This window comes from Cervus elaphus, chromosome 5 (genome assembly GCF_910594005.1).
Source record: "Cervus elaphus chromosome 5, mCerEla1.1, whole genome shotgun sequence".
Classification (NCBI taxonomy): Eukaryota; Metazoa; Chordata; class Mammalia; order Artiodactyla; family Cervidae; genus Cervus; species Cervus elaphus.
Genome location: NC_057819.1, coordinates 130,136,488 through 130,164,260, shown reverse-complemented (window position 1 = coordinate 130,164,260; position 27,773 = coordinate 130,136,488). Strand labels below are relative to the sequence as shown.

General features: G+C 53.7%; 1 protein-coding gene across 6 annotated transcripts in view; it reads right to left on the bottom strand.

Moving 5' to 3' along the window:
- LOC122695587 overlaps positions 1–27,773 on the bottom strand; it is a 154,638-nt gene that overhangs the window by 9,041 nt on the left and 117,824 nt on the right. For 3 of the 6 annotated variants that reach the window (XR_006341422.1, XR_006341425.1, XM_043905667.1), the window contains one exon: positions 16,807–16,897. The exons of 1 other annotated variant lie outside the window; for it this stretch is intronic. Coding sequence is in view for 1 of the 5 variants with exons in the window: in XM_043905667.1 (XP_043761602.1) it covers positions 16,874–16,897 (24 nt within the window). In the remaining 4 variants the exon portion in view is untranslated. Of the gene's footprint in view, positions 1–873; positions 1,058–16,806; positions 16,898–17,755; positions 17,928–27,773 lie in introns of those variants that run through there. 2 more of the 6 variants (XR_006341423.1, XR_006341424.1) reach the window with 2 other exon arrangements.

Sequence of the window (27,773 nt, the reverse complement as noted above, 5' to 3'; positions counted from 1 at the left end):
GTCTCCCAGGAATAACCACACAAAGCCTCAGCCTCCTCTGCTCATAAAGCCAGCGCAAAATGAGCCAGCTCCCACCCAACGCTACAAACATGAACTCACTGGACAAGATGCACCATCTCGGGAAAAACGGTGATTCTGCGGTGGGGCCGGTTTAGGGACAGGAAGCCTCCATTCTGCACCCAGTTGGTAAAGTCCCCAGGCACGGAAACCAGAATCCTCCCACAGGGATGCACTCTGAGCAAGGAGAGACTTCACGTCTCGAAAGCTGTCCTGATAATAAGCTTGGCTGGCGGTCCCTGCTCGGGTCAGAGCGGAAAGGGAGGAGAGAATCTAATGAGAAACCAGCCGCTGAGCAAGAGACAGAGCTGAACAGGTTGATGCTCTGACTTCTTGCAAAGAAGGATGCGGTCACGTGTAAGTTCTCTCTTCTTCTGGGACCGTCTTTTGCCTTCATTATTTCATCCCCAGCCTGCCTGGCCGAAAGGCTGAGCCAAGCATTTCCTTATTTCCTTTGGCCCAAATCGTGAAGTCCAGGACGTCACTGGGATAAACAGAGGGGAGGAGGAAGAGGAAGGAAAAAATAAAAAGAGGAGGATGGGAAGGAGGTGAGGAGGGAAGAGAGAGAGGAGTGGAGGACAGAGGAGGAGGGGACAAGACAGAGGCTCACAGCTACAGATGAACAGGCCCCACCTGCGCCAGCCCTATCTGGCCACCTGGATGGGAAGCTGCATCAGGCTCTCCTAGCAGGGGCCCCCACCCTTCGGGATCTGATGCCTGATGGTCTGAGGTGGAGCTGATGTAACAACAATAGAAATAAAGTGTACAGTAAATGCGATGTGCCTGAATCATCCCCAAACCCTCCACCCAACCAACCTGGGTCCGTGGAGAAACTGTCTTCCAGGAAACCGGTCCCTGGAGCCAAAACGAGTCGGGGCCCGCTGTTCTACAGAGGAGGCGAACTCCCTGTGGGTCTTTGAGAGGTGAAGACTCAGTGGCATGGAGCCTCCCCGCTCCTGCCCTTCCCTTCCCCGGGATTCTTCCTGTCCACCTCATGCACCTGCTTGGAACAAAGCAGAGAAAGCCAGTCACCCTGCACCAGGGCCATCAAAGAGGAAAGGAGCCCAGAGGCCTGGTCTGTCCCCAGAGACACTGAACAGGTTCCTGGGCAAAGAATCTAGGGCTTTGGGGCTCCCACTGGCCATTTACAAGGCTCCCACGTTCCCTTCCTACATCCCGCCCTTTCCCACAGAGTCGGAATGCATCTCACTCTTAACTAGAGTGACTGAACTGAACTGAACGAGAACCTCTGGGTTCCCTCCAGCCTGTAAACCTCATATGCTAATGTCCCGACTGTTGCAAACTCGTTGAGAAATAAGCTTTAAGAAGCTTCCAGATGTTCCGCTTGCAGGGTGGTATTTCTCTGCCTCTGTCCCCAGGGGTCCACTCATGAGGCCCAGCAGCCTGCCCGCCCGGGTGAAATCTGAGGGCCAAGAGGCACTGCCCGGGGGTGGGCGGGGAGACGCCCTTCGCAGCAGGACCACAGGCAACCACTGCATTCATCAACACCACCCCGGCAAAGACATGACCTTCTACACCCCATGTATTCTTCCGCCATCCCCACGCCCTGTTTCTTTCACCCTTCCAGGTGAGCCCTGCATCCCTGGGGTTTGATTCATGCAGCGCGAACACCTCTGACCGACAACAGAGGTGCAAGTCCGTGACTCCCAAATGAATAAGCTTTGTCCTCTGTGAGCATCCACCGCGCCTCTCCCTTAAAATTCTCATTGGATAGCCCCCGTAACGGAGTCCAGGACCCAACAATACGGGGCAGCCCTTCCACGTGAGATGTTAAGTCAACACCAGCAGAGACGTCTTAGGAGCCGGACCGGCCAGAACAACAAGGGAATGGCATTCGTGACCTGTCAAGGCCCCCGCGGGGCTGGTGGCCTCTGATCTCTAGGAAGCTAACTGCCAACGGGCAGCCTTGTACACACACAGCCACGCACACGCCCTTCCCCACACGCACACCCCTGAGGGATTCTTTGCACAAGATGACGCGGTGTCCCTTTGATGCTCGCCGGATGTGTTCCCATTGGGCGAAAACCAGACCTCAATAAAACCGGGCATTATCAAGAGGCCGCTGGTGGGTGATAGCACCCGCCTGTTATCTCCGTGGCCCTGGGTGGGGCGCTCTGTGGTTCTCCACGGAAAAGCATTAACTTCTAGGTGGATCAAAGACCCTTCCGAACCAGCCGACCCGGATCTCTTGTTTATCCGCAGGGGATTGTTCCCAAAGATGGACTTTAAGATAACTGGGACCCCAGTCCCAGACTCACTCAGTCCTCTGCTTATCTATCATCCAGTGTGTCCCTCGGGGGCCGCCTAACGGCCAATCACAGGGCCTTCTGCTCTCTCTTACTTTTCCAGGTGGCCCATATAACAACAGGGCGTGGGGCCCGGGCCCCGGAGTGTCCTGGCCCTGCTGCAAGCTGGGGACCTGGGGGCAGAGAGACACCTACTTGGGGGGGAAACAAACCCAGGGAGGGGGTGTTCCAGAGAGCAGGGTGTTTACTACACTCTTTTCCCGAGAGGGAGACACCGACGGTTCCTAGACGGACAGTTCCCCACACTTGGCCCCTGAAGTCCCTGGTGGGACTCTACCGTCTACCCTGATGTTCCAGGGCCCGCGATCCACCCGCGGGAGGACCCAGAGGGACCTCCGAGCTGGTCTGGCTCTGGACTGCCCGTCGGCCAGGAGAGGAAGAGCAGGTGCGCCTAAGGATGGCAGGTGTGGCGGCCTGGGGGCCCCCCCAGCCTTCCTCGGCTCCACGAGGGCCTGGCAGCTGCGTGGTGTGGCCAGGCTGTTCTCCTTTCTGCTCAGGGCGCCCGGCTCAGCGTGCAGCCCTGGCAAGGCACACGGTGAACAGAGGAGGGAACCAACAAATGAGCCGCTTGCAGCTCAGCGGCAGGCCTGCGCGCTAAGTCGCTTCAGTCGTGTCTGACTCTTTGCGGCCTCCGTGGACTATAGCCCGCCAGGCTCCCCTGTCCATGGGGATTCTCCAGGCAAGAACAGCAGAGTGAGTTACCATGCCCTCCTCTAGGGGATCTTCCTGACACAGAGACTGAACGCTGCGTCTCTTATATCTCCTGCATTGGCAGGCGTGTTCTTTACCACTAGCGCCACTTGGGAAGGCCTCAATCCCACCAACAGGGAGAACTCCAGGAAGCACATGCCCTGGAGATGCGTCACTTAATGATACGCAGTCAGATCGAGGTTCACTTTCAGAGTCCCAGGCACGTGAGCTCAATCCTCTGTGACCCACCTGTAAAGCAGGAATTACACTCACACCGCCTCCCTGGCAGGGGTGCTATGAGGACTGAGGCTCAAGAAGTAGGGCTTGTCTTTATTACCGCATTTCCCCATAGCACTGTCTCTATGGAGGAATCTAGGGGACTTCCCTGGTGGCCCAATGGCTAAGACTCTGCCGTCCCAACGCAGGGGGCCCGGGTTCGATCCCTGGTTGGGGAACTAGATCCCACACACGGCAACCACAGATTCCGCAGCCACGGTGGAGACTCGGCTCAGCAAAATAAATATTTTTAAAAAAAGAATCCAGGCAGCATGTTTTCAAGGGTGGAAGAAGAAGTGCGTGCCCTGGTTATATCCCTGGTGTGGACGAGACGTAAGAGGCATCTGAGACGCCAGCTTGGCCTCCCACCACTGCTTTTCTCCTCCTTCTTTAAATCAGTGAAGTCGTTTCTGGCATCGAGAGGAACCCTTACCTCTTTTCTTGCTCCCTCATCTGCCCCTAAAAGCCTGAGGACTGCATGTGCAGGGAGCTGGTGAAGGAGCCAGGGGTCACAAGCGGGTGATGGGAGTTGTTTCCAAGGGAGCCCCACCGTGAACACGGCCACGGACAGTCCAGGGGCTGCACGCTTGATCCCAGCCCAGCTGAGGCCACCGGGGACCCCAGCGTTGCCATTGTGAAATGTATAGACACCTGATGGCTCAGTGGTAAAGAATCCGCCTGCAAAACAGGAGACACAGCAGACTTTCGATCGATTCCTGGGTCGGGAAGATCCCCTGGAGAAGGAAATGGCAACCCACTCCAGTATCCTTGCCTGGAGAATCCCATGGACAGAGGAGCCTGGCGGGCTACAGTCCACGGGGTCGCAGAGTCAGACATGACTGGGCACACACACACGCATGGGTGAATGTACAGACACCCTCTGCCTATAGCTTGTACGTCTTTCCTCTGCGTTTCTCAGGCTTTTCACGTGTGGGCTGTCTTCCTCAAACCCCTGGTCTGTCTGCCTCCATCTCATCCCCGTTAGAGACGCCACAGCCTTGAAGAGCCAACCCAAGCAGCACGGCTGTCCGCGGACTCTGCCTGCTGTGCCGGGGCCCCAGCCCAGGCCGGACGGCGTGTGACGCGGGCGCTGAGTGGCTAAGGAAGCGGGGTCTCTGCACCCCACGGCCACGGCGGGCCGAGGCTGCCACCCAAGCCTGCAGCTGGGCTCCAGGACGGGCGGGGAGGTCAGGCCGCGGGTTCATGGGACAGGCCACCCACACGGCGCATCAGGGCCGCTGGCTGTCCCCAGGGCCAGCCCCGCTCTGGCCCTCGGCCCTGCCTCGCAACAGGCCCCCACATGGCCTCCCTCGGGGAGGACGAGAGGACGAGGGGCTGAAGCCAGGGGCGAGGAAGAGCCAGAGAGCCTCCCTGGGCGGGGGGTGGGGGCAGCATGTCCCCCCAGCTGCAAGGCCGCGGGCACGAGGCCTGCGATGAGCCGGGGTCTCCCTCTCCTAAAACCCAGATGTGTTCCCAGGGTCTGATGGAACCTGAAAGAACCCGAACCTTCTCCGGTTACTTCACACTTTTCTAATTAAAGACGCAAACTGGATTTTCATGTTTGCAGAGACAGCTTTGACCGCGAGTGTAGCCAGCAGAGCAAAAGAGGAAGGATCTCTTTCGTGTTCTCTCTCTCTCTTTTTTCTCTCTCTCTCTCTTCCCTCTGAAAGCACAGGGACACGGGGGGAGGGGAGAAAACAGGATCTTGGCAGCCTGGCCTCCAAGCGCCCCTGGAGCCGGCCTGCGTTCTGTTGGAAGTTTTTCTCTTTTCTTTGCTCCCCGAGACACCAGTCCTCATCCCGGTCAGCCGGGCAGGGGTGGAGGTGGAGGGGAGCTGGGTGAGGCTCTGGGAAAAGAGAAGAAACGGGCAAAGCCCAGATCTTCTGACTTAACTGCCCAGAAAAGAGCCCGAATGCCTCGTCTGGGTGGAAGGCAACCGTCCCAGGTTCCTTGGCATGGTGGGACTTGCCGGAATCCAGAGCCCCGGCTGGCAGAACAAGGGTGGACAGTGGAACCGGCCAGGGCGGGGGGGGGGGGGGGGGCGGGGCGCGGTCTGGGGCGGGCGAGGGGGAGGTCTCAGTGAATCACATAAATTAGAGACAGAAGGGATGTCAGGCCACCTTCACTTCCTTCCTCTCCTAATGGGAATTATCTCATTAGCCCTGAGCTTCCTAGAGGCTAACTTTAAATGATTCCTGTACCGGCGGGGGTTTCAATCCACAGCCACACCACCCAACCCCCCACTCACTGCCCCCCTTCCCCATCAGATCTGCCTGCAGAAGGGCTCTTAAAGGGACAGCAGTCAAAAGACACCAGTTCAACCCATTTAACTCTGAAAGCTTTGCTCCAAACATGTCATTCAATGTTTAAGTTTTGCCCTTTCAACCTTTATTTCCACTTATAGGAATTTATTATAAGAAAACGGTCATGGAGGGACTGCCCTGGGGGTCCAGTGGTTAATTAAGACTTGGCCTTCCAATGTGGATGTGGGTTCAATCCCTGGTGGGGGAACTATGGTTCTACACGCCTCGTGGCCAGAAAACCAGAACACAAAGCAACAACAGTGATGCTGTGACAAATTTAATGAAGACTGAAAAACGACCCACATATAAAAATCTCATTTAAAAAAAGATAACAGCCATGGACACAGTTGTTGTGCTGCGTTAGTCACTCAGTCGTGTCCGAGTCTGTGTGACCCCCTGGACTGTCGTCTGTGCCAGGCCCCTCTGTCCAGGGGATTCTCCAGGCAAGAGTACTGGAGTGGGTAGCCATCTCCTTCTCCAGGGGATCTTCCAGAACCAGGGATCCAATCCGAGTCTCCTGCACTGCAGGCAGATTCTCTACTGTCTGAGCAACCAGGGAAGCCCCGTGGACACGGTAACAGGTCAATAAAGACCCACCTTATGCCCACTTCCCCCAGAAGACAGACATACTGTAATCTCTGGAACCTATAAATGCTATCTTATGTGGCAAAGGAGCCTCTGCAAACGTGTTAAGCTAAGGATGTTAAAAAGGGGAGATGGCCTTGGACCATCCACGTTAGCGCTAAATGCCATCACAGGTGTCCTCATACAGGAGCAGGGGGGCATTTGACTCCAGACATGAAGACACGACAGGATCACAGAGGGAAGGGTGCGGTGACGTGGCTGCCGCCCCAGGTGAGCCGACAGCCTCCGAAAACTGCGAGAGGCCGGGACCATTCCTGCCCCCCACTCCCCATCCCTCCCTTCCCCCGGAGCCTCCTCAAAGAGCCAGCCTGGATGACAACAGCCCGAGATTTTAGCTCATAAGACTCATCTCAGACTTCTGGCCTCCAGAACTGCAAGAGAGTGAATGTGTGTATTTTTATAAAACCACCAAGTTGACGGTAATTTGTTACAGCAGACCCAGGAAACTAGTACAGATATAAATAAAATTCTTGCTACCAGGATTGTCATCAGGGCCTTATGTCACAGCAAAGAAAAAAAAATTTTAAATATTCAAAAATAACCATGTCATAATCCCGCAATGAAATAGCTACCGTAAAAATAACTGAATTATTACTTCATAATAAAGGGTTAATGTATAACTGAGTATGAATTCTAAATATTTCCCTTGCCGTTTATACATTTTCCTAACGGTGAGCATGGCTTCCCAGGTGGCTCAGTGGTAAGGAATCTGCCGGCAACTCAGGAGACGTGGGTTCAATTCGTCCATCAGGAAGATCCCCTGGAGAAGGGAATGGCAACCCACTGAAAGATTCTTGCCGGGGAAAATCCATGGACAGAGGAGCCTGGCGGGCTACAGTCCAGGGAGTAACAGAGAGTCAGACACGATTTAGTAACTAAACAACAGCAATTGGTAAGCATCTTATTATTACTTCTGTGGTTGTAAAAGTCACATGTTTACTTGTGGGGTGGTATGAGGGTTAGGATGGCTTGATCCCTTTCGTTGAATGAAGGTGGAGGAACTGGAGACAGTTTAGCAGAGACAGAGAAGACAGAATCAGAGAATCCAGGGCTCTCAAGTTCCCTGGCCAAGAGGTTCTTCTTCACATATGCCACAGCCTGGTGTCACGGCCCCCCACCCATGCCCATCTGCAGACCCTCCTCCCTGACGCACGAACCTCCCTTACAGGCAGCTCATTCCCCTCGGCCCTTCACTTCAAGTCTGCTTCCTCCAGGCCCCACCAACCATGTCTCTCTCTGCCTCCATCTTCTGATGCTGTTCTTTGCAGCTGGATGGTGTATTAGCTTCCCAAGGCTGTTATCAGTCTATTGATACCACAAACAGGTGGCTTAAAACAACATACATTGATCTTCTCATGGTTCCAGAGGCCAGAACTCCAAGGTCAAGGTGGCCACGGGGTGGTGCCTTCTAGAGGCCTTGAAGAAGAGTTCTCTCCCGGCTTCTGGAGGCTCCCAGTAGCCCATCACCCCGATTCCTGCCTCTGTCTTCACATTGCCTTCTTCCCCATGTCTGCCTCCCCTTCTCTTCCCTCCTAAGGACTTACTGTTGGATCCTTAACTAATTACATCTGCAAAGACCCTATTTCTAAATAAGGCCCCATCTGAAGTTCTGAACTGTATATGTGTGTGTGCTCACTCGTGTCCGACTCTCTGCAAATCCGTGGACTGTAGCCCACCAGGCTCCTCTGTCCATGAGGCTTTCTAGGCCGTCATGAAATTCCATGGGGACACTATTCAACCCACGAGGGGTGGTCTGCAACTTCTTTCTCTGTCCACTTCTTCAAGACTCAGTAACCTCAGTCTTCTTTGATTCTTGTAGGTCCTAGAAGTCAATCCCTTTAGGAAGTGTCTAGAAGCAGATGGAGTCTCCTTAAATGAAGGAACTTCCCAATAACTGGACTTACCAGTGTTAGAGTGGTTAGCCTTGGGAGAGATCAAATTCTCCATCGTTGAAGTGTTCACACAGAAAACACCTCCCTGGGAAGACCTAGAGGAGATCCTGGGTTTGGACAGGAGATGGGATCGGCTGGTCAAAAGAGCTAGGAGAACAGGATTGTACCCAATCCATTTAGCCCAACACTGGATACAGAGATCTCTTCAAGAAAATCAGAGATACCAAGCAAACATTTCATGCAAAGACGGGCACAATAAAGGACAGAAATGGTAGGGACCTAACATAAGCAGAAGATATTAAGAAGAGGTGGCAAGAATATATAGAAGAACTATACAAAAAAGATCTTCACAACCCAGATAATCACGATGGTATGATCACTCACCTAGAGCCAGATATCCTGGAATGCAAAGTCAAGTGGGCCTTAGGAAGCATCACTATGAACAAAGCTAGTGGAGGTGATGGAATTCCAGTTAAGCTATTTCAAATCCTAAAAGATGATGCTGTGAAAGTGCTGCACCCAATATGCCCGCAAATTTGGAAAACTCAGCAGGGGTCACAAGACTGGAAAAGGTCAGTTTTAATTACAATCCTAAAGAAAGGCAATGCCAAAGAATGCTCAGACTACCACACAATTGCACTCATCTCACATGCTAGCAAAGTAATGCTCAAAATTCTCCAAACCAGGTTTCAACAGTACATGAACTGTGAGCTTCCAGATGTTCAAGCCGGATTTAGAAAAGGCAGAGGAACTGGAGATCAAACATCTGCTGGATCAAACATCTGCCAACATCCGCTGGATCATCAAAAAAGCAAGAGAGTTCCAGAAAAACATCTACCTCTGCTTTATTGACTATGCCAAAGCCTTTGACTGTGTGGATCACAACAAACTGTGGAAAATTCTGAAAGAGATGGGAATACCAGACCACCTGACCTGCCTCTTGAGAAACCTGTATGCAGGTCGGGAAGCAACAGTTAGAGCTGGACATGGAACAACAGACTTGTTCCAAATTGGGAAAGGAGTACGTCAAGGCTGTGTATTGTCACCCTGCTTGTTTAACTTATATGCAGAGTACATCATGAGAAGTGCCAGACTGGATGAAGCACAAGCTGAAATCAAGATTGCTGGGAGAAATATCAATAACCTCAGATAAGCAGATGACACCATACTTATAGCAAGAAGCGAAGAAGAACTAAAGAGCCTCTTGATGGAAGTGAAAGAGGAGAAAGCTTAAAGCTCAACATTCAGAAACCTAAGATCATGGCATCTGGTTCCATCAATTCATGGCAAAGAGATGGGGAAACAATGGAAACAGTGGCAAACTTCATTTTTTGGGCTCCAAAATCACTGCAGATGGTGACTGCAGCCATAAAATTAAAAGGCGCTTGCCCCTTGGAAGGAAAGTTATGACCAATCTAGACAGAATGTTAAAAAGCAGAGACATTATTTTGCCAACAAAAGTCCATCTAGTCAAAGCTATGGTTTTTCTAGTAGTCATGTATGGATGTGAGAGTTGGACTATAAAGAAAGCTGAGTGCTGAAGAATTGATGCTTTTGAACTGTGGTGTTGCAGAAGACTTTTGAGAGTCCCTTGGACTGCAAGGAGATCCAACCAGTCCATCCTAAAGGAAGCAGTCCTGAATATTCATTGGAAGGACTGATGCTGAAGCTGAAACTCCAATACTTTGGCCACCTGATGCAAAGAGCTGACTCATTTGAAAAGACCCTGATGCTGGGAAAGATTGAAGGTGGGAGGAGAAGGGGACGACAGAGGGTGAGATGGTTGGATGGCATCACCGACTCAATGGATATGTGTTTGAATAAACTCCGGGAGTTGATGATAGACAGGGAGGCCTGGCGTGCTGCAGTCCATGGGGTCGCAATGAGTCGGACACGACTGAGCGACTGAACTGAACTGGCTCTAGCAAAGGCACTAAACAGATGCTCATCGCCCCATCAGGAGTGCCCTCTTCCATCTCAACAGTCCTCTTCAGTGAATGCAGGAAACACTACAAAGCAACATAAACTAAGAATTAGATGATCTGTGTATTCAACAGCTATTTGCCAAGCACCCTATTGGTACACTGAATACAGTCTGATAATCCTATGTGCCTCTCTCTTCTTTGCTGATAAACCAGGACAGATCATATGGCACCAGAAATCAGCACCCCAATGCCTATGTGGCCTGAGAAGGGGATTCAGGGCCTCCAGACTTTCTAAACGTGCAGTTGGAAGGTCCCTCGGGGAAAACCTAAGCAATGAGGCCCTGGGATCCCTTTTTGCCCCTGCGCTGCCCACTGAGAAAGGCCAAGAAGGCGGGGGAGCCTTCTGCAGCAGCCAAGGGCAGGCTGGCTGTTGTGGCTGGAGCCCAGATGAAGCACGTCCACCGGGCGGTGACTGATCAGCTGTGGGAGGCCCCAGGAGCTCCTAAGTCACAGGTGGGCGCCTGCAAAGTCAACTTCCCAGGGGAGCAGCGGCCTCAGGCCCTGCCTCACCGCTAATCACTGTAAGCACCCCAGTGTCTCAACCCCACGCTGGGTGGCCCTCGCCCCACCCACCACCCACCCCTGGAGCCTGTCCCATGTTCAGTGATCTCAGCCGGCCTCACACAAACCCCATCAAGGAGGCAGGACAGGTGTTACGATCCCCACTTCCCAGACGGGGAAACTCTGCCGGAGCCGCTGCACGACTCGCCCAGGGCCACCCAGGGAGTAGAAGCCCCGGGGCTCCGTCCACAGCCCAGGGCGACGGTGACCCCGGCCTCCCTGTGCTGCCCACCAGGACTCTGGGGCTTTACACGTTCTTGTTGTTCAGTTGTTCAGTCGTGTCCGACTCTCTGCGACCCCATAGACTGCAGCCCGCCAGGCTCCTCTGTCCATGGGGTTCTCCAGGCAAGAACACTGGAGTGGGTTGCCATTTCCTCGTCCAGGCGATCTTCCCGACCCAGGGATGGAGCCCGTGTGGACTGCACTGGCAGGCGGGTTCTTTACCGCACACCACCTGGGAAGCCCAGGGCTTTACCCGACTGGCACCAGATAGCGAGGGGATGTCTCCTCTGCCTGGGAACTGCTGCCTTTTTAGGACGGTGGGAGCCCAACTCACCGAAGTTCCCACCTCTTCCCATTCCATCAACCTCCGTCCTCCTGCTCGAGGGCGGAAGGGGAAGAGCACTGCCTTTGGGGGCGGTGGGGGGAGGCTTGTGCCCGGGCAGTGCTGCCCCTAAGAGCGCGACGTGCGCTCTCGGGGCCGGGGGGGGGAGAGGCTGTGCACCGTGCACTTTCCTGGGCACGGAGGAGAGAGAGGAGAGAGCAGAGCTGATCTGAACGCCTCGCTGCCTCGCTCGGACTCACACGCCAGGGCACCCCCACCCACAGGCCCCGGAAGCACCCTCTGTTTCCCTAAGCTGTGCCCAGCAGCCTCCGCCAGGGTGGGCTGCCGCGGAGCCGAGCGCAGCAAGAACAGTCCCCCTCTTCTGGGGTCACAGGGCAGCCGGGCCCGAGGTCACGGCCCCAGGTCAGGGGGCGCCCTGGGAGGCAGCAGAGGTCCTCCTCCGTGGGGTCCCTGGACGACATCGCCCACAGCGCCCGCAGCCATACTCAGTAGGCTTGACCGAGACCGGCAACCAGATCCCCAGAGGCGGCAGCCACGGGGTGGGGAGGGGATCACAGGATACCTGGATTTGGGCCGATCCCCCGGCTGTGGCTTCCCCTCAGCCTCGTCCTCCGTGGCATCTGTACCCCAAGGGGCCCCTCGGGAGAGACACTGGGGCTAAGAGGTCCACGGCCTCTTCTGCACGCGGGGTCGGGCGGGAAAGGAGGCTGAAGTGGGGAGCAGACAGTGTGGGAGCCATGAGCAGTCAGGCAGCCCTCGGCGAGCCGGTCCAGCGGCAGGTTCCCATGGCACCCTGACTGGCAGCGTGAAGAGCTAACCGCGCCCCAGACAGGTGCTGGCGGCCTGGACTTAGGAGTGCTCGCTCAGGGCCCAAGGTGATTCACTTCCCCTGTGTCGGCTCCGGCAGAGTGAGTCAGCGGAGCTTCGCACCAGCTCTCCCAGCTCGGCCGAGGAGCACCCACCCCGTCCTGGGCACCACCTGTTTCCCGGGTCTATGGGGCCCCTGCGGCCGACCCCCGCGGTTTAGGGCAGACAGCGTCCCTGGTACCCAGCCTCCAGCCCTCCACGCCTGGGACAGCTCAGCGAGTCACGACCGCGACCCACCAGGAGTCCAGACAGACAGCCCAACAGGTGTGCCTGCAGGCCCGAGGACCAGTGAGCTGGCGTCACCTCTGACCTTTGACAGCCATCTCCGACCTTCCCGACCCTCTATGGAGACAGACTAGAGGTGGAAAACTCCACAACTGATGAACCAAAGGGCGAAACCATGAGGCGATGTCAGCTTCCCTCTGGGAACCAACAGGGACCGAAGGTATGAAAACCAAGTCCCGTGGCTGTTAACATGCTTCCTTCTACTTCCTACGTCGGGGGGAGGCAGCGCTGGCCACCGAGGCCACGATTCTGGAGGCAGGCTCCTGTGCTGGGTGTGGAGTAAACCTTTTAGGAAGAATGGTCTGGAAAGACATCCAATAACACTCACCCGGGGAAAAGAAACTCACACATCCCTTCTGTCCCCACTCATGTATGGTCTCTCCTACAAAATAATTTTTTTTTGTAATTAAAAAGACAAAGTTAAAGAGGGAAAAGGAAAAATATGAAAATAAAACACAACAGTTAAAAAAAAAGAAAAGAAAAGAAAAGCCTCACTGAAATAGTTTGGGGGTTTACATTTTTTTTTCTTTTTTTTTCATTCTCAAAAAGTCCCTCCCACTACCTGGTTTCTAAAACAGACGGTAAACAGAGATGACATCAAATTGGACAGTGACTGGCTGTCTCCTGGCCAGGGGCTGTCCGCAGGTGTGAGACTGACAGACTGAGAAAAGATGACACCATTTCTATCCTTAGAAGATGAGAAGCGTGGAGGAGGGGCAAGGACAGGAAAGGCTGAGCTCTGGGTGTGTGTGTGGGGGGGACCCGACACCCTGCCCGCCGCTGGCCTTCTGGGTGAACTCGTTTGTCTAGATGGGGGGCCCCCGAAGTGGGGCTCCCTGTTGGGGAGTTTTGTTTACCCCTCACCTCTCAGGTACGGTTAGCTCAAACCACCCCCAAGGGCTCTGAGAGCTTGGGCTGCAAGCTGTCTGCGCTCCACGGAGCACTCCGGACTTTCCAAACTGTGTCTTGAGACCCACTGGTTGCCGCCACAGCTTTGGCTTGACCCCTGAAGGGGGCGAGGTGCTTTCCCCGCCACACACACGTCCCGCACATCGCAGCTGCGTCCCTGGCCCCGAGTGGACCGAGGCCAGAGGGGAGGGGGCAGACTCCACCCCTGGCGGCTGGCTCGGGGGACCGCGTGAGTCATGAGGCCTGGCCGGTGACCGCGATGTCCCGGGGTGAAGTGGGAGGCCTGGGGGATGCGGCCTGATGCAGGGACCAGAGCCACGGTGACTCAGACTGGGGCCCCGCGGGGAAGTTCCGTTGCTTCGTCCTCTGGATGGCTCCTGTCACCCCCCCTCCCCGGGTGAGGTCATCCCCAGGGCTGCTCAGAACTGGGACTCGCTCCCTTCTCTGCGAGCGCCTGGCTTCCCTCTCAATCACAGTTATGGCAGGAATGATCATTTTAGCATCCGCACCTCTCCGCCACCCGCCACACACACACACATGATGGATGGACCCAGGCAAAGAGCCTGTCCTCCCCCCGGGGCATCAGATTTTTCATCTGTAAAAACAGGTCTTCCTCCTGATGATCTCACGCGGGAGCCTCCGGGGCTCAGAGGCAGTGAGCAGACTGCTCGCTGAGAGGAAGTCTGCTAAATCCATGCGAGTGGGTGATATTCTAATATTACTGTTTGCGACTACTGCTCCACAGACCTGGCCACTGGGCCATCTGCCTTCATCTCCCCGGGCCACTGGGTCTGGTAGTAAAGGAGTCCAAGGTGATGGGTGAGAAAGTGTCTCCAGGGACTTCCCTGGTGGTCCAGTGGTTAACAATCTGCCTGCCCAGGAAGAGGGACACGGGTTCGATCCCTGGCCCGGGAAGATTCCACACGCCGCAGATCAGCTAAGCCTGAGCACCTCCAGGACCGAAGTCGTGAGCCCTAGAGCCCAGCTCTGCCACAAGAAAAGCCACCAGGATGAGAAGCCCCCGCGGGGCAGCTAGAGAGGAGTCTGGCTCACGGTGGCTAGAGCAAACCGCGCAGCAGGGAAGACCCGGCGCCGCCAAAAGTAAAGAAAAACAGCAGCTGCGCCGTGCCAGCTCAGTAGTTGCGGCCCATGGGCCCAGCTGCTCTGCGCCACGGGGAACGTTCCCGGACCAGGGATGGAACCCACGTCCCCCGCACTTGCAGGCGGACACACACCCACCGTGCCACCAGAGACGCCCGATGCCTGCATGTTTGGGTTTCCTTCCGATTCAGGTCAGCAGAGAGCCCCGACTGCAGCTCCCCGCGCTCTACGGGAGGTTCCCGTTAGTCACCTGTCTTACCCGTACTGTCAGCAGCGCGGGTACTGACGCAGGTCAATCCCAGCCCTGTGATCTCTCCCGTTTCCTTTACTTCTCCTCCATCACTACCAGTCTCTGCTGGCCAGTCTGCGGCCTGCCCGAGTGACCCCCGGGGGCTCTCCCTGCAGGGATGAGGCAGGTCTGACCCCCGGGCTAAGTCCCAACCCCAACGTGAGGGCCTCTGCTGAGTGAGGAGGGCTCAGCTGTTGAGGCTGAGCCCCCGGGGCGGGCTCCCAGCCTGCCTCCGCTCCCAGCCCGCCTTGGCTCCCAGCGCCCTCGGGGGGACGCCCACTCGCCCACCCCCAGGCTCCCCCGGCCTGGGCCCCCGCCCTGGGCCCCCGCCCGGGGCACCCCCACTCCTGTCCACAGACTCCAGGCCGACCCCTGCTTTGGCCTTGACCTTGACAGAGCTGCTGCCCGCAGATGGCTCTTGCCGCCTCCGCTCCCCCAAGTGTGTGCTCGGACGTCAGCTTCTCAGGGAGGCAGCCGCCCTGTTCAGGGCCTCACCCTGCCCTCCCCACCCAGCCCAGCAGCACACTCGAATGCCCCTATTGCTGTTTCTTGCCACAATGCCATCACCGCCTTCTGTACTAGATAATCTATTTATTTACTATACCTGCTGCTTCTTACAGACCCTCCCCTGCCCCGCACCAGAAGGCAAGCTTTGTGAGAGCAGGGTGGTGTTATCTGCCTAGAACAGCCCTACCACACAGCAGACACCCAACAAGGATCTGTTTGATGAATGAATGAGTGAATGAATGAATGAACGAATGAACAAATGAACGAACGAATGAACAAACAAAAGAGGGCATCATTGCCATCAGAATGGGGCAGAGAGGCTGTGCCTCTCATAGAATGAACTGGCATTCAGGCCGGGGCGGGGGGGGGGGGGGCATCACCCAGAGAAGGGAAGGGAGAAGGCTGGCTCAGGCGGAGAGCTCTGTTCTCAAAGGCCGTGCCCACAGCTCACCTGGAAATCCCCTGGAGTCACTCATTAACCCTGCCCCCCCACCGCCCACACACAGCCTGCCAGTCACCCGAGCCCAGACAGCAGCTAAAGCACAGTTTAAGCCACGGACTCTCCCTCCCAGGCCCAGCCTCCCACCAGGTAATCCACACCATCGTCTGAGCACCCCGTCTGAGCAGATCCTACCAGGAGCAGCGACAAAGGGGGTGGGATACACGAGACACCCCAGTCCGGGCAAACAAGCCCCGCCACACCCTCACCGGCCCTCCAGGCCCCAGCAGGGTAGGCAGGGCGGCCTGGTGAAGTCCCAGAAGCAAGGCGATGCGCCAGCCGTGGGGACCACCGCGGCCATGGGGTCCTCCGGGCGGGGGGTTTGGAGAAGGCGAGGCATACAGACGGGCACCTGGGAGGTGGTGGGGGAGCACAGAGGCGGGGGTGGCCACAGTTCGGTCTTGGAGTGCGTGTGCATGCTGAGTCACTTCACTTGCGTCCAACTCTTTGTGACCCTGTGGACTGTAGCCCGCCAGGCTCCTCTGTCCATGGGATTCTCCAGGCAAGAATCCTGGAGCGGGCTGCCAGGCCCTCCTCTGGGGGAATCTTCCCAACCCAGGGATTGAACGCACGTCTCTCACGCCTCCTGCACTGGCGGGCAGCTTCTTTACCACTAGCGCCACCTGGGAAGCGGGTGACTGGGACAGTTCACTGTCCCTCGGAATAGAAAGAAACCACAGTGCACCGGTGCAGGCTCTGGCTTTACATCCTGGCTCCCCCGCTAAGTAACTGTGCAGCCTGGGCAAAATGATGGGTCTCAGTTTCCTCCCCTGCAGGTTTGGTCCAGCATGACTGATCGGCTTGGCTTGTAAGAGGTGAGAGGGGGTCCATCTCAGTAAGAGCCCTGAAGAGTACAGCCTGGCCTGAATTAATCTTGACGACTGTTAGAATTTATCAACCTGAGTCTCGGGACCTCTCTGATGGCTCCTGCCTGCCAGTCACGATGCGGGGCTGGTACCCAGGCGTGTAGGGATGCCCAGGCAACCAGGTATGACATGAAAAGAGAAGAACCCCCAAAGCCAGAGAAGCTTCAGGGCTGTGGCCGTACCTTGATTTTAGAGTGCTGCTTGCCTTTTATCTTGTCCTGCTTTCTTGGCTTGAAGCATCTCTTCAGGTCAGCCACAAGCCTCTGATTTCACCTAGAAAAAGAAGGGGAGATTTACACCAGGGAACAGGACCATGACGCTCAACTTCAAGCTTCAGACAAATGCCAGACAGTCTCCCAGGGACACAGTGGCTTCTAGGGACTCAATAAGCATAAAACTGTGTGGAATCAGAACGAAGGGAGAAATCCATTTCCTCTCTGTCGTGTATGTGGCAAACTGAGGAAAGCCTTCAAAAGAAATGCAGGTTATCCGCATGATAAACCAGACCGAGAACAAACTAGACACAGTGGGTATGACATGATAGTAACTGTGTTCAAATTACGACGAAATTTATTTTTTTCATTTAAATGTATTTATGCTTATTAATCAGAGGATAATTGCTTTACACTACTGTGTTCGTTTCTGCCGTACATCAACACGACCCAGCCACAGGTACACACATGTCCCCTCCCTCTTGAAACTCCCTCAGACCTCGAACCACCCTATCCCACCCCTCCAGGCTGTCACAGAGCACCGGGTTTTAAATCCACAGTTGACCTTTTCTACAAAGATGATCTGCGGCCACAGTCCTGAGTTGGGGAGCCTTTTGCTCAAAGATTCCTATGATGCTATTTCTGAATTTTCACATGTTCCCATCTTATGGTATGTTTGGATTCATTGAATGAGATAACACACCAGGAACACCTAGCCCTGTGCTCGGCCCCTGATGTGCACTCAGCAAATATTAGCTATGCTTTTACTAATTTGACTCCTTTGTGGGTTTCTAGAGAGCAAGGCTATTCCACACCATCCAGAGAATTCCTGAGCAAATGGGCACAGTTATCAGCGTAGTTGCTGTTGCTGCAAAAAAATAGATATTTAATCTTTAAATTCGACCCCTGTTCAACTTACTTCAGAAACCAAGAAGAGTAGTATTTCAAAAGGTGTTTAAAAAAAATAGCTCTATTCTCAGCTTCCCCATCATTAGTCTCAAAGAAATCACTGGAGATCCTTAGGCTGGCAAATGAAAACAGAGAGAAGAAAGAGAAGAGGGGAAAACAATACCATCAGATTTGAAACAGAAAACCTGTAACCTTCGCTCATAAGAGAAAGCGTTGTTTGGGTGGCGTTTGGTTCCTCTCTGGATGCACACACATCATAGCGGGGCTTGGATCGTGCACTTGTTTCTAGAGTTTCCGAGTTCCAGGGCCGAGCCAGTTCTCTGCAGCCACCGGATCCGGGTCCCTGAGTGTTCCAGCACCCCTCCCCCAATCCCGGGGACACATGTTTGTTGGGCGGGCTTCCTCTCCACACCCAGGAACTCATCTCAGGACCAACTTCCCAGGCAGTGCGAGTGGTAAAGAACCTCCCTGCCAATGCAGGAGACGCAAGAGATGTGACTTCAATCCTTGGACTGGGAAGAGCCCTTGCAGAAGGAAGTGGTAACCCCACAAATGGGCACCCACTCCAGGATTCCTGCCTGAAAACCTCGTGGACAGAGGAGCTTGGTGGGCTATGGTCAGTGGGGTTGCAACTCACACGTGCCAGAAAACTCATTGAAAAGAAGCAAGCGAAACAGCAAGATGGGGCTTCGAAGGTGAGCACCTTGGAATGGCTCACTGGTAATGAATTCCCCTCCAATGCAGGAGCTACAGGAGAAGAGGGTTTGGTCCCTGGGTCAGGAAGATCCCCTGGAGGAGGAAATGGCAACCCACTCCAGTACTCTTGCCTGGAGAGTCCCATGGACAAAGGAGCCTGGTGGGCTACCGTCCACGGGGTCCCAAAGAGTCAGACACAACTGAATGACTCAGCATAAGCACAAAACAGCAACATACTCTCCAACTCCAACCCCAGTGTCCAGAATGGATTCCTGTTTCTTAGTACTTTATGCAAAGCCACCCCGATGCCCCACCCATGTTCAGCTTTTTAGGTGGAAAGCATCTGATAAACCCATCAAGCTCAAACCTGGGTGAGTGGAAATGAATCCAACTGGCCTCCCAGGGGAGATGGGAAATGTCACACAAGTGGATCTAAACTTACCCTGCCCCCATGACATCTCAGTCCAGCCAGGAGCAGATATTGGGGAAGGAGGGAAAGGGAACCTAAGGGAGGGGGTCTTCTTTAAATCCTACGGTGAGATGAGGCGGGGACTGAGGGTCCCCAGACACGGCTGCTCACTGAAATCACCATTCCCCGGCCCCGGGCAGCTGGAAAATCACACTGAAACCTGGGTCCCATCCCCAGTGGTTGTGATGGGTCCTGATTAAGGTCCTGGCACTGGGTTTTTAAAAAAAGGGGTTTTGAAGTTCCCAGGAATCTACCTAAGGCCAACACCCAGTGGGCACAAGTCCAGGTCTCAGGACACTTTTAGGGGGGTTGCAATTTCTTTTTAAAATCAGAAGGAGCTTTGACAATAATATTAATGCCTACAAAACAATGAATCCAGCCTGGGTTATAGCCACCCTTTTATGAAGGCATAAAATATCATTATGATTTGACTGACTTTTACAGGTAGGAAGGAGCTCCCAAAGATAAAAGTACCTAAGGCCACAAGAATCTTAATTCAGCCCTGAATTTACCTATTTCCTTCCAATTGCCCAACCTGCCAGTCTTTCTTTTCCCCCTAGATTTAAACAAGTTCTCTGACTGAGGGGTCAGTTTGCCAGTTTTGACTCTGTTGCAAGCATCAGAACCCTACTCTCAAATAGACTTAGAACGAAAACAACAAAGGAGATGGAACTTTCTGGTGCACTAAAAAGTCCAGCTGTGTTTGGCTTCAGGCAGTCAACTTGCCAGGCTTCCCTGAGACCCTCTGTTGAATCCCCCCCACCCCCACCCCAGCCCGAAGACACTCCCGCAACTGCTGCTCATGGACTTGCCCCCGACTTGGGTGGTTCCACCCCAGGAGCACTGGGCTTGATTCTCAGCAGGCAGATGCCCCAGTAGCCACCTTCTCCCCTCCTCGTGTGGAAGCAACATCGCCTGGCAGGGCAGAACAGCACCTCTGAGGTTCACACACTCGCCCTCAGCCCCTAGGGTGTAAGCACCGAGCATCCACTGCACCTAGGCCCAGAAAAGACAGTTATATCATCTGATCTGGCAAATCCATACCATGAATTTGAGGGTTAGATCCACAGGAAAAATTAACCTAGATCTTTACTGGGATTTGTCTCCAGGTTAGGATTAAAGTTTCCTTACTTATTTCTTTTTAATTTTCTTGCGAGCCTTCCCTGGTGGCTCAGATGGTAAAGAATTCACCTGCAATGCAGGAGACCCAGGTTGGATCCCTGGGTCGGAAAGACCCCCTGGAGGAGGAAATGGCAACCCACTCTAGTACTCTTATCTGGGAAATCCCATGGACAGAGGAGCCTGGCAGGCTACAGTCCATGGGGCCAAAAAAGAGTCAGACACGAGTGAGTGACTAACACTTTCATTTATTTCTTTTCATTTTCTTGCTGCGGGGCGGGGTTGGGGGTGTGTGGAAAGTCCTTTCTCTGCCTGCTGCCCCTAGAAAGCCTCTTAGACACCACGGTTAACGGTATTTCTATTTGAGGACTGTGCTGGTCTCCATTTCACAGGCTGCTCATTGGTACTAAATTAAACCATGTGTTCAGCTGCCTAGCCTATTTCCTGGCCTGTAGTAAGTAATAAATAAGTGCTAGCTCTTACTACTATTGTAAAAAAAAAAAAAAAAAAAAATTACAGAATTGCATAGGTTAACAAAAAAAAAAAAAAATCTGGAAAAAGAAAGCAAAGGTTACCAGCCGTCATCTCGGGGTAAGTAAGCTGATGGGTGATTTGTGTTCTCATGTTTGTGGGTCTAAAATGAACAGGCTTTGTTTGGTAGAGAAACAAAATGCCATGGTGTTTAAAAACTAATAAATGTGCAAGGGATATTCATCGTCTTGAACCAGAAATAAAACCATCCATGCCACTAAAAAAAAAAAAGAAAGTCAAGACAGAATTTGCAGAATGGCTTGTGAAATCAAAAATGAATTGGAAATTGGGGGTCGTGGCTGCTAGCCTGATCCAAAGTTTGGGGTTCAAGGTGCAATTCGGCAAGGGCACCCTGGGGACTCGCTCGGCCAGGGTGAGCCCAGAAGTCAGACAGCCCCAGAAAGTCAGGGCCTCGGGGTTATCTTAGAGGCAGCCTGAGATGTCCCTGAAGGATACGGTCAGCGCTGGCCTGGCCTGTGTATCTGACTAGGAGTCCTTGCCCCACTGACAGGCTGCAGCCCCAGGGCTCAGCAGACCTGCTCTGTGGCATTTTCCGAATACCTGCCCTATCACAGACAGAGGGCTCCCTGACGGCATCCGCGTTTCAGTTCAGGACCTACCACTGCCCGGAGTCTGCTACCCAACCCCCGGCTGCAAACAGACCCCGGCTCCACGACGAAGCTTGCAGGGGCCAACCTGGAAGCAAGAGTCTGCTCCCCTCTGCGCGCCTGGCTGAGAGGGAGCGGATGTACCCCGGTCGGCACCCAGGTCCAGTCAGTTGAATTGCCACCCTTTCCCTTCCTCCTTAAAGATTCCCTGAAACCCTGCGTCTAACCTTTTTCCCTAAGCCCAGCTGCCCACAGGGCAGGCTGGTCACTGATTGCCAAGTCATCAACAATTCTCGAGGACGAATGGGACCTCTTCCATCCCCCTCAGCCGGGCTCCCCTGGGGAGCTCCTCACTTCAGTGAATTCAGCTTCACTCTCCCCATCACCCAGATGCACAGCCCTGCCCTGACGCTGAGTTACTCACTCCAACTCCAGCTGGTCCTTCTGCTAAGGTTGTTCACAGTCCATCTTCTGTTATCTCCCCATGGCCATGATAACCTCAGATCCAAAATGTTCCCATAATAAAAATGTCATTTATGGTCGATTGTGTCCCAGCCCTTCACATGTGGTATGCCCTCCTCTGGTATCCCTTCTCACTGCGTTCACTATCCTTCACCTCGTTCCCTATCCCTGGCCCTAGTTCTGGGCTAGAAAGCTCCAAGCTCTTTGGTGCCTCAGGGCCTTTGCACCTGCTGTTTCCTTAGTGGAACCACTTCCCTTAACTTCCAAAGTTCCTGCTGCTTGGACAGCACATTCTCCAAGAGTACATTCTCCACAATGGCTTTATCACACGGCCACCCAAGTGGTACAACTCAGCTGCGTCCATCACGGCACACTTAACCTCATTGGAAATGACTGAGTTTGTTTATTTCATTTCAGTTGTGCCTCTGCTACTAGATCCTGGAGTGCAGACAGCCTGTCTGTTTTGTTCTCCATTGTATGAATATATAGCATACATTGTATGATACGTACGATACGGGTATCATATCTTTTGGCTGAGTGAATGAATGAATATTAGTATCCCTCTACGAAAGATAAGGTAATTGACGTACAGAAAGACTTAACACTTGCCCAAGGTCAGGTGGCTATGAGAAGTTGAGTCAACATTTGTACCAAGTTCTTCCAGCTCCAGGGGTGAAGCAGAAAGCAACCTGTTACTCTGCCTTCCACTGTTTCGATAACCCCCTATCGGAGCGCCTTGACTTCAGACTCTCCTTTTCCAGTCCACTCTACAAAACTCTCCAGTTTATCATCCCAAAATACCAGTGAGCTCAGTCAGACTCCCCTGAGCTGCTGTCAGTGGTTTCCACTGCCTTCTTCCTGTCGCAGAGACTAGAATCAGAGGCCGTCTGCATGTGGGTCCTCTTCTCGCTCCAGTCTTGCTCAGGACTGCGCTGCAGGCGTCTTAACTAACCTTCGCTGCCCCACCTGCAACACCTCCCCTGCGCTGCCTCTCCCCAGACCTTCTGTCCAAGCCCAGTCCAAGTCTCACCTGACCTTCCAGGTGTCAGCGATGACTCACACTTGAGTCACCTCTGCCTGTACCCTGTGTGTGTGCGTTAGTCCCTCAGCCGTGTCCGACTCTCTGCGACCCCATGGACTCTAGCCCACCAGGCTCCTCTGTCCACGGGATTTTCCAGGCAAGAATACTGGAGTGGGTTGCCATTCCCTTCTCCAGGGGACCTTCCCAACACAGCACAGCGATCGAACCTGCATCTCTTATGTCTCCCACATTGGCAGGAGGGTTCTTTACCACTAGTGCTGCCTGAGAAGGCTGCATATACCCTGAGAAAACCGTAATTCAAAAAGACACATGTGCCCCAGTGTTCACTGCAGCACTGTGTACAATAGCCAGGACACGGAAGCAACCTAGCTGTCCATCAACAGAGGAATGAATAAAGAAGTTGTAGCACATACACACCATGCAACATTACTCAGCCATTAGGAGGAGGAAACTTGGGTCAGTTGAAGCTAGGTGGATGAACAGAGAGCCTGTTAGGCAGAGTGAAGTCAGTCAGAAAAAGAAAAACAAACATCATATATTAACGCTTATATACAGAGGCTAGAAAAATGGTACTGATGAATCTCTTTGCAGGGCAGGACTACAGACGCAGACATAGAGAATGTACCTGTAGACACAGCGGTGGAAGGAAAAGGTAGGATGAAAGAGAGGAGCCCTGGGACACATAGATTACCTTATGCAAAGCAGAGAGCTAGTGGAAAGCTGCTGTGTAGGGCGCTCAGCCCGGTGCTGTGACGATCCTGGGGGTGGGGTGGGGGAGGGGTGGGGAGGGGTGGGGGAGAGTGGGGGAGGGGTGGGGGAGGGGACACGTGTACTTGCGGCTGGCTCACACGGTCATACAGTGTGAAATTTACATACAATATTGTAAAGCAACTATCTTCCCATTTAAAATATATTTTAAAAAATAACCGGAAGTGTTTCCAGCTTTCTCTTTTAAAATCACATCTTTGCCTGGAGGGACACGTTCCGCACATGGCATGTACCCACCCGTGACCTGGAGCTGCAGCATCCTCGGGCAGGGATGAAGCAGCTACTGCGGCCCCGCGCGCCCCCAGCCGGCTAAGGACCAGCCCGCAAAGGTGTGCGAGGCCCGGGGCCCCGCCCTCCCGCCCAGCCCTGGCCCCCGTGTGTCAGCTCCACCGTGTCTGAATGGAAAACAAAATGCTCAACTCAAAAACATTTTTCCAAAGATATTTTAAGGAAAAATGAGATCACAGAAAATCAGGGAGGTAAGTTTAAATGGTGTGACCCCAAGCAACATTTTTTTTTTAAGAATCCCCTTGAGAGGATTGCTCACCAGATTGGGGGGTGGGCATATCTGGGGAGACCTGAGTCCCAGGGACCACCTGGGTGGCAAGAAAGGTCTAGTGATGCTCTGTAAGCCCACACCCTGACTGCAAACGGGCCCACATGGGCCCCGAGGTCCCTGAGGTTTGCGAAAGCGGCTGACAGCCCCCTTGCCAGCCAGGTCAACATTGCACCTCTGCCAGAGATACCAAATTTTCCTTCAACCACCCCAAACCCAGCTCGCCGAGCTATGAATAGTTATTAACATTAACTTGAGGCGTTAATTAAAAAACGTTCAGCCAGGCACATTCTCATACTTTTAAAAAGTCATTTGGGCAATTGCCTTTCCATGTCGCAAACTTTCCAAACGACCAACAGGTTGACATTTCACGGTGCTGTTTGTTTTAATAAAAAAAAAAAAAATGGGGAAACAGTCAGTTCCCCGGCTCACTTTTCACATACCTTGATTTACTGATGGGCAAATCCCAACTTAAGTGCTATGCCTTGTGGTTGGGGGACAAAGAAGCCCCCACCTCCTGGGGTTGCTGTCTGGGCTGGTCACGATGGAAGTGGCCAAAGGATCTGATTCCACTTTCTCTCTGTCTTCCCCTCCCCAATGCCCAGCCATCAGCTTCCTTTGTTGCTTTTTCAGTCAACTTGAGATTCCGGGGGCCGCAGGGAAGACCCTTCACGGTTCTCCAAATTCTTTCTTAAAGCAGCAGCTCCCAGCATCAGCTGGGACCGTGTGAGTAGTCACATACAACTTGGACTTTGTCTGGATCTCGGTTTCCTCATTTGCCAGCAGTCGGCACAACAATATGAACAGCACCGCCCTCCAAGGCTGTTGGAAGGGTCAATGAATTAAGGTTGGTAAAGCACTTCCGACAGTGTCCGGAGCATAGTAAATGTTACTACGTGTGATCATTTAAATGCCTCCCCTCCTCGCGAACAAACTCGGACCCAGGGCCCCTGTGCTAAGCACAAGCAGAGCTGGACCTGTCCTGGCTGGCCGGAGCAGGGGGGCCGGGTCACCCAGCGCCCTGCTTCCCGGGGAGGCCCGAGGTCTTTCCAAGGCCCAGCCGAGCCCCGGGGACACGGCTCATTCTGGGAACCGAAGGCGCTCGTGCTCCCATGTGACACGCAGAAGCCTGTCCCCGTAGGCAGGGAGTTCTCCCTCGACGGCTGGACTGAGCACTGCAGGGCCCTCCCCAGGGCCCCGGCGGGCCCCGGGCAGGCAGACGACAGCCAGGGTGAGGCACGGAGCTTGTAGCTGGGTGCACACTCACCCCCAGCCCCTCCTCAGGGCCACGCCGTGGCCAGCCAGCCCGGTGGACGCTGGACACTGACAGCAGCAGTGAAGGAGAAGGCAGAGAAGAAGGAGCGGCTTTCTTAACAAAAAAAAAAGAAACTCACATGAAGCCTCCCTGCAACCCTATAACAAGAAAACACAACACACAGGTGGGCCCGGACCTTACCTAAAGTCACCGCACACCACAGGGGCGGTCTGATGTGGACAAGGCACCTACTATGTGCTTGTGTTTTTAGACTAGGTGGTAACAACGCCAACTGGGAAAGACAGGTCCCCACTCCCAGAGCAGAAATAAGACCCTGAAACAAATGATGCTCGCGTTTTGTGATACATATTACATGATTTTAGTTGCTAACTCGTGTCCGACTTTTGCGATTCTATGGACTGTACCCCACCAGGCTCCTCTGTCCATGGGATTTCCCAGCAAGAATACTGGAAAGGGTTGCTCTTTCCTTCTCCAGGGGATCTTCCCAACCCAGGAATCGAACTGTGGTCTCCTGCTCTGCAGGCAGATTCTTTACCAAGTGACCTATGAGGGAATCCCTCATTATATATGGATATGTTACATAATCTATGTGTATATTATAGATTATATTATAGGTGTTATATGTTACATATAACATTTGTAATATGTAACATATGAGAATCCCTTGGACTTCAAGTAGATCAAACGAGCCAATCCTAAAGGAAATCAGTCCTGAATATTCATTGGAAGGACTGATGCTGAAGCTGAAGCTCCAATACTTTGCCACCTGATGCAAAGAGCTGACTCTGGAAAAGTTGGCTTTGGAAAAGACCCTGATGCTAGGAAAGATTGAAGGCAAAAGGAGAAGGGAACAACAGAGGATGAGATGGTTGGATGGCATCACTGACTCTATGGACATGAGTTTGAGCAAGCTCTGGGAGATACTGAAGGACAGGGAAGCCTGGTGTGCTGCAGTCCAAAAAAAGTTCAAAAGTTCAAAGCTCAGTCGTGTCCGACTCTTTGTGACCCCATGGGCTGTGGCCTGCCAGGCTCCTCTGTCCATGGGATCCTCCAGGCAAGAATACTGGAGTGGGTTGCCATTTCCTTCTCCAGGGGATCTTCCCGACCCAGGGATAGAACCCAGGTCTCCTGCATTGCAGGAAGACTCTTTACCATCTGCGCCACCAGGGAAGCCCAGTGCAGTCATGCGGTCACAAAGAGGAGGATAGGATTTAGTGACCCAAGAACAACAACAACAAATGTTACATATTGGTGTTTACGCACGTACATGATACGCCGACTGTGGGCAAGGCGAGAGCATGGCTCCACCGCCCTGGTGGCAAGTAGGTCACCCGGCAGGGGAGCAGAGAACAGCTGCCTGTCATTTGCCAGAGTTCACCTGGCTCAGTGGAAACAAAGACATTCAGCCTCTCCAGGTGTGAATTACAACTTTGCCACTTTTTAGCTGTACCGTCTGGGGCACAAGAGGTCTTTAACACTTTTCTGAGCATCAGTGATGAGAACGTAGTTCATAGCCACCTACAAAGCAGGCAGGCAAAAGGTGATCGATTAACCACCAAGGACAGAAGGCAAGAATGCGTGGCAGAGGCGACGTTTGAATGAGGCCGCTGGGAGGTGCTTGGCTGAGCCCAGAACCAGAAGAGCAAGCCAGAGGCCCTCGTGGGAGCCCGGGGCAGCCCAGCCCCGACCCTGCGTCCCTGCTGCTGTATCATTTCCATCAGCAAAATCAGGACAATCTGCATCCTTTTCCTGTCTCCCCGGGATGTCTGGGGACACGGAAGAACCCAGCAGGGGGCCGGGGCGGGCGGGCTGGAGATGGGCCATCTCAGAAGAAAGGCAAGTTGTGAGCAGGAAAGATGATTATTTTCCTTGTGGAAGGCAAGTGTGGGCAACGGGGGCAGGTTTCTTCGGGTTTATCACAAAACCCTAACAGAAGAGAGGTTATTTAACTGAGACCAGGAGAAGAATGTGCAGATATTTTAAAATATCAAAAGGAATTCCTGAAGCCCCATAATATGACACGTCCTTTGCCAGGCTTGGCTGATGGCAAAGCCGCGAGCTCAGACTCGGGGCCAGACAGATCAGATGGTTGATTAACTTGGCTTTCCGGATCCCAGGGCGACAGGCCCCTCATGGGACCCGGCAGTGTGGGGACCCAGCCTGGCCCCATTCGTGGTCTGACACCACCGGTTCCCAGGCTGGGTTTGGGGTGTGATTTTAGACAGTTTCTTAAACCTGGAGGTCAGAGGTAAGACAATGATGGACCTCCGTCTCACTCTCTAGGCTTCCGAGGAGACGAGGGACCTGTTGGGACCCAGGCCCCACACCCTCCAGCTGTGGATGGATGTGATGACCCATGAGGAAGGCTGGGGGGATGGAGCAAAAAAGGAGAGAAGATCAGCCCTCCTGCCGTAGACTCAGAAAGCCCCAGACACAGGGCTAAACGGTCCTCTAAGAGCGTAGAGGTTCACACACAAGGGCACGTGTGTAGCGGAGCACAG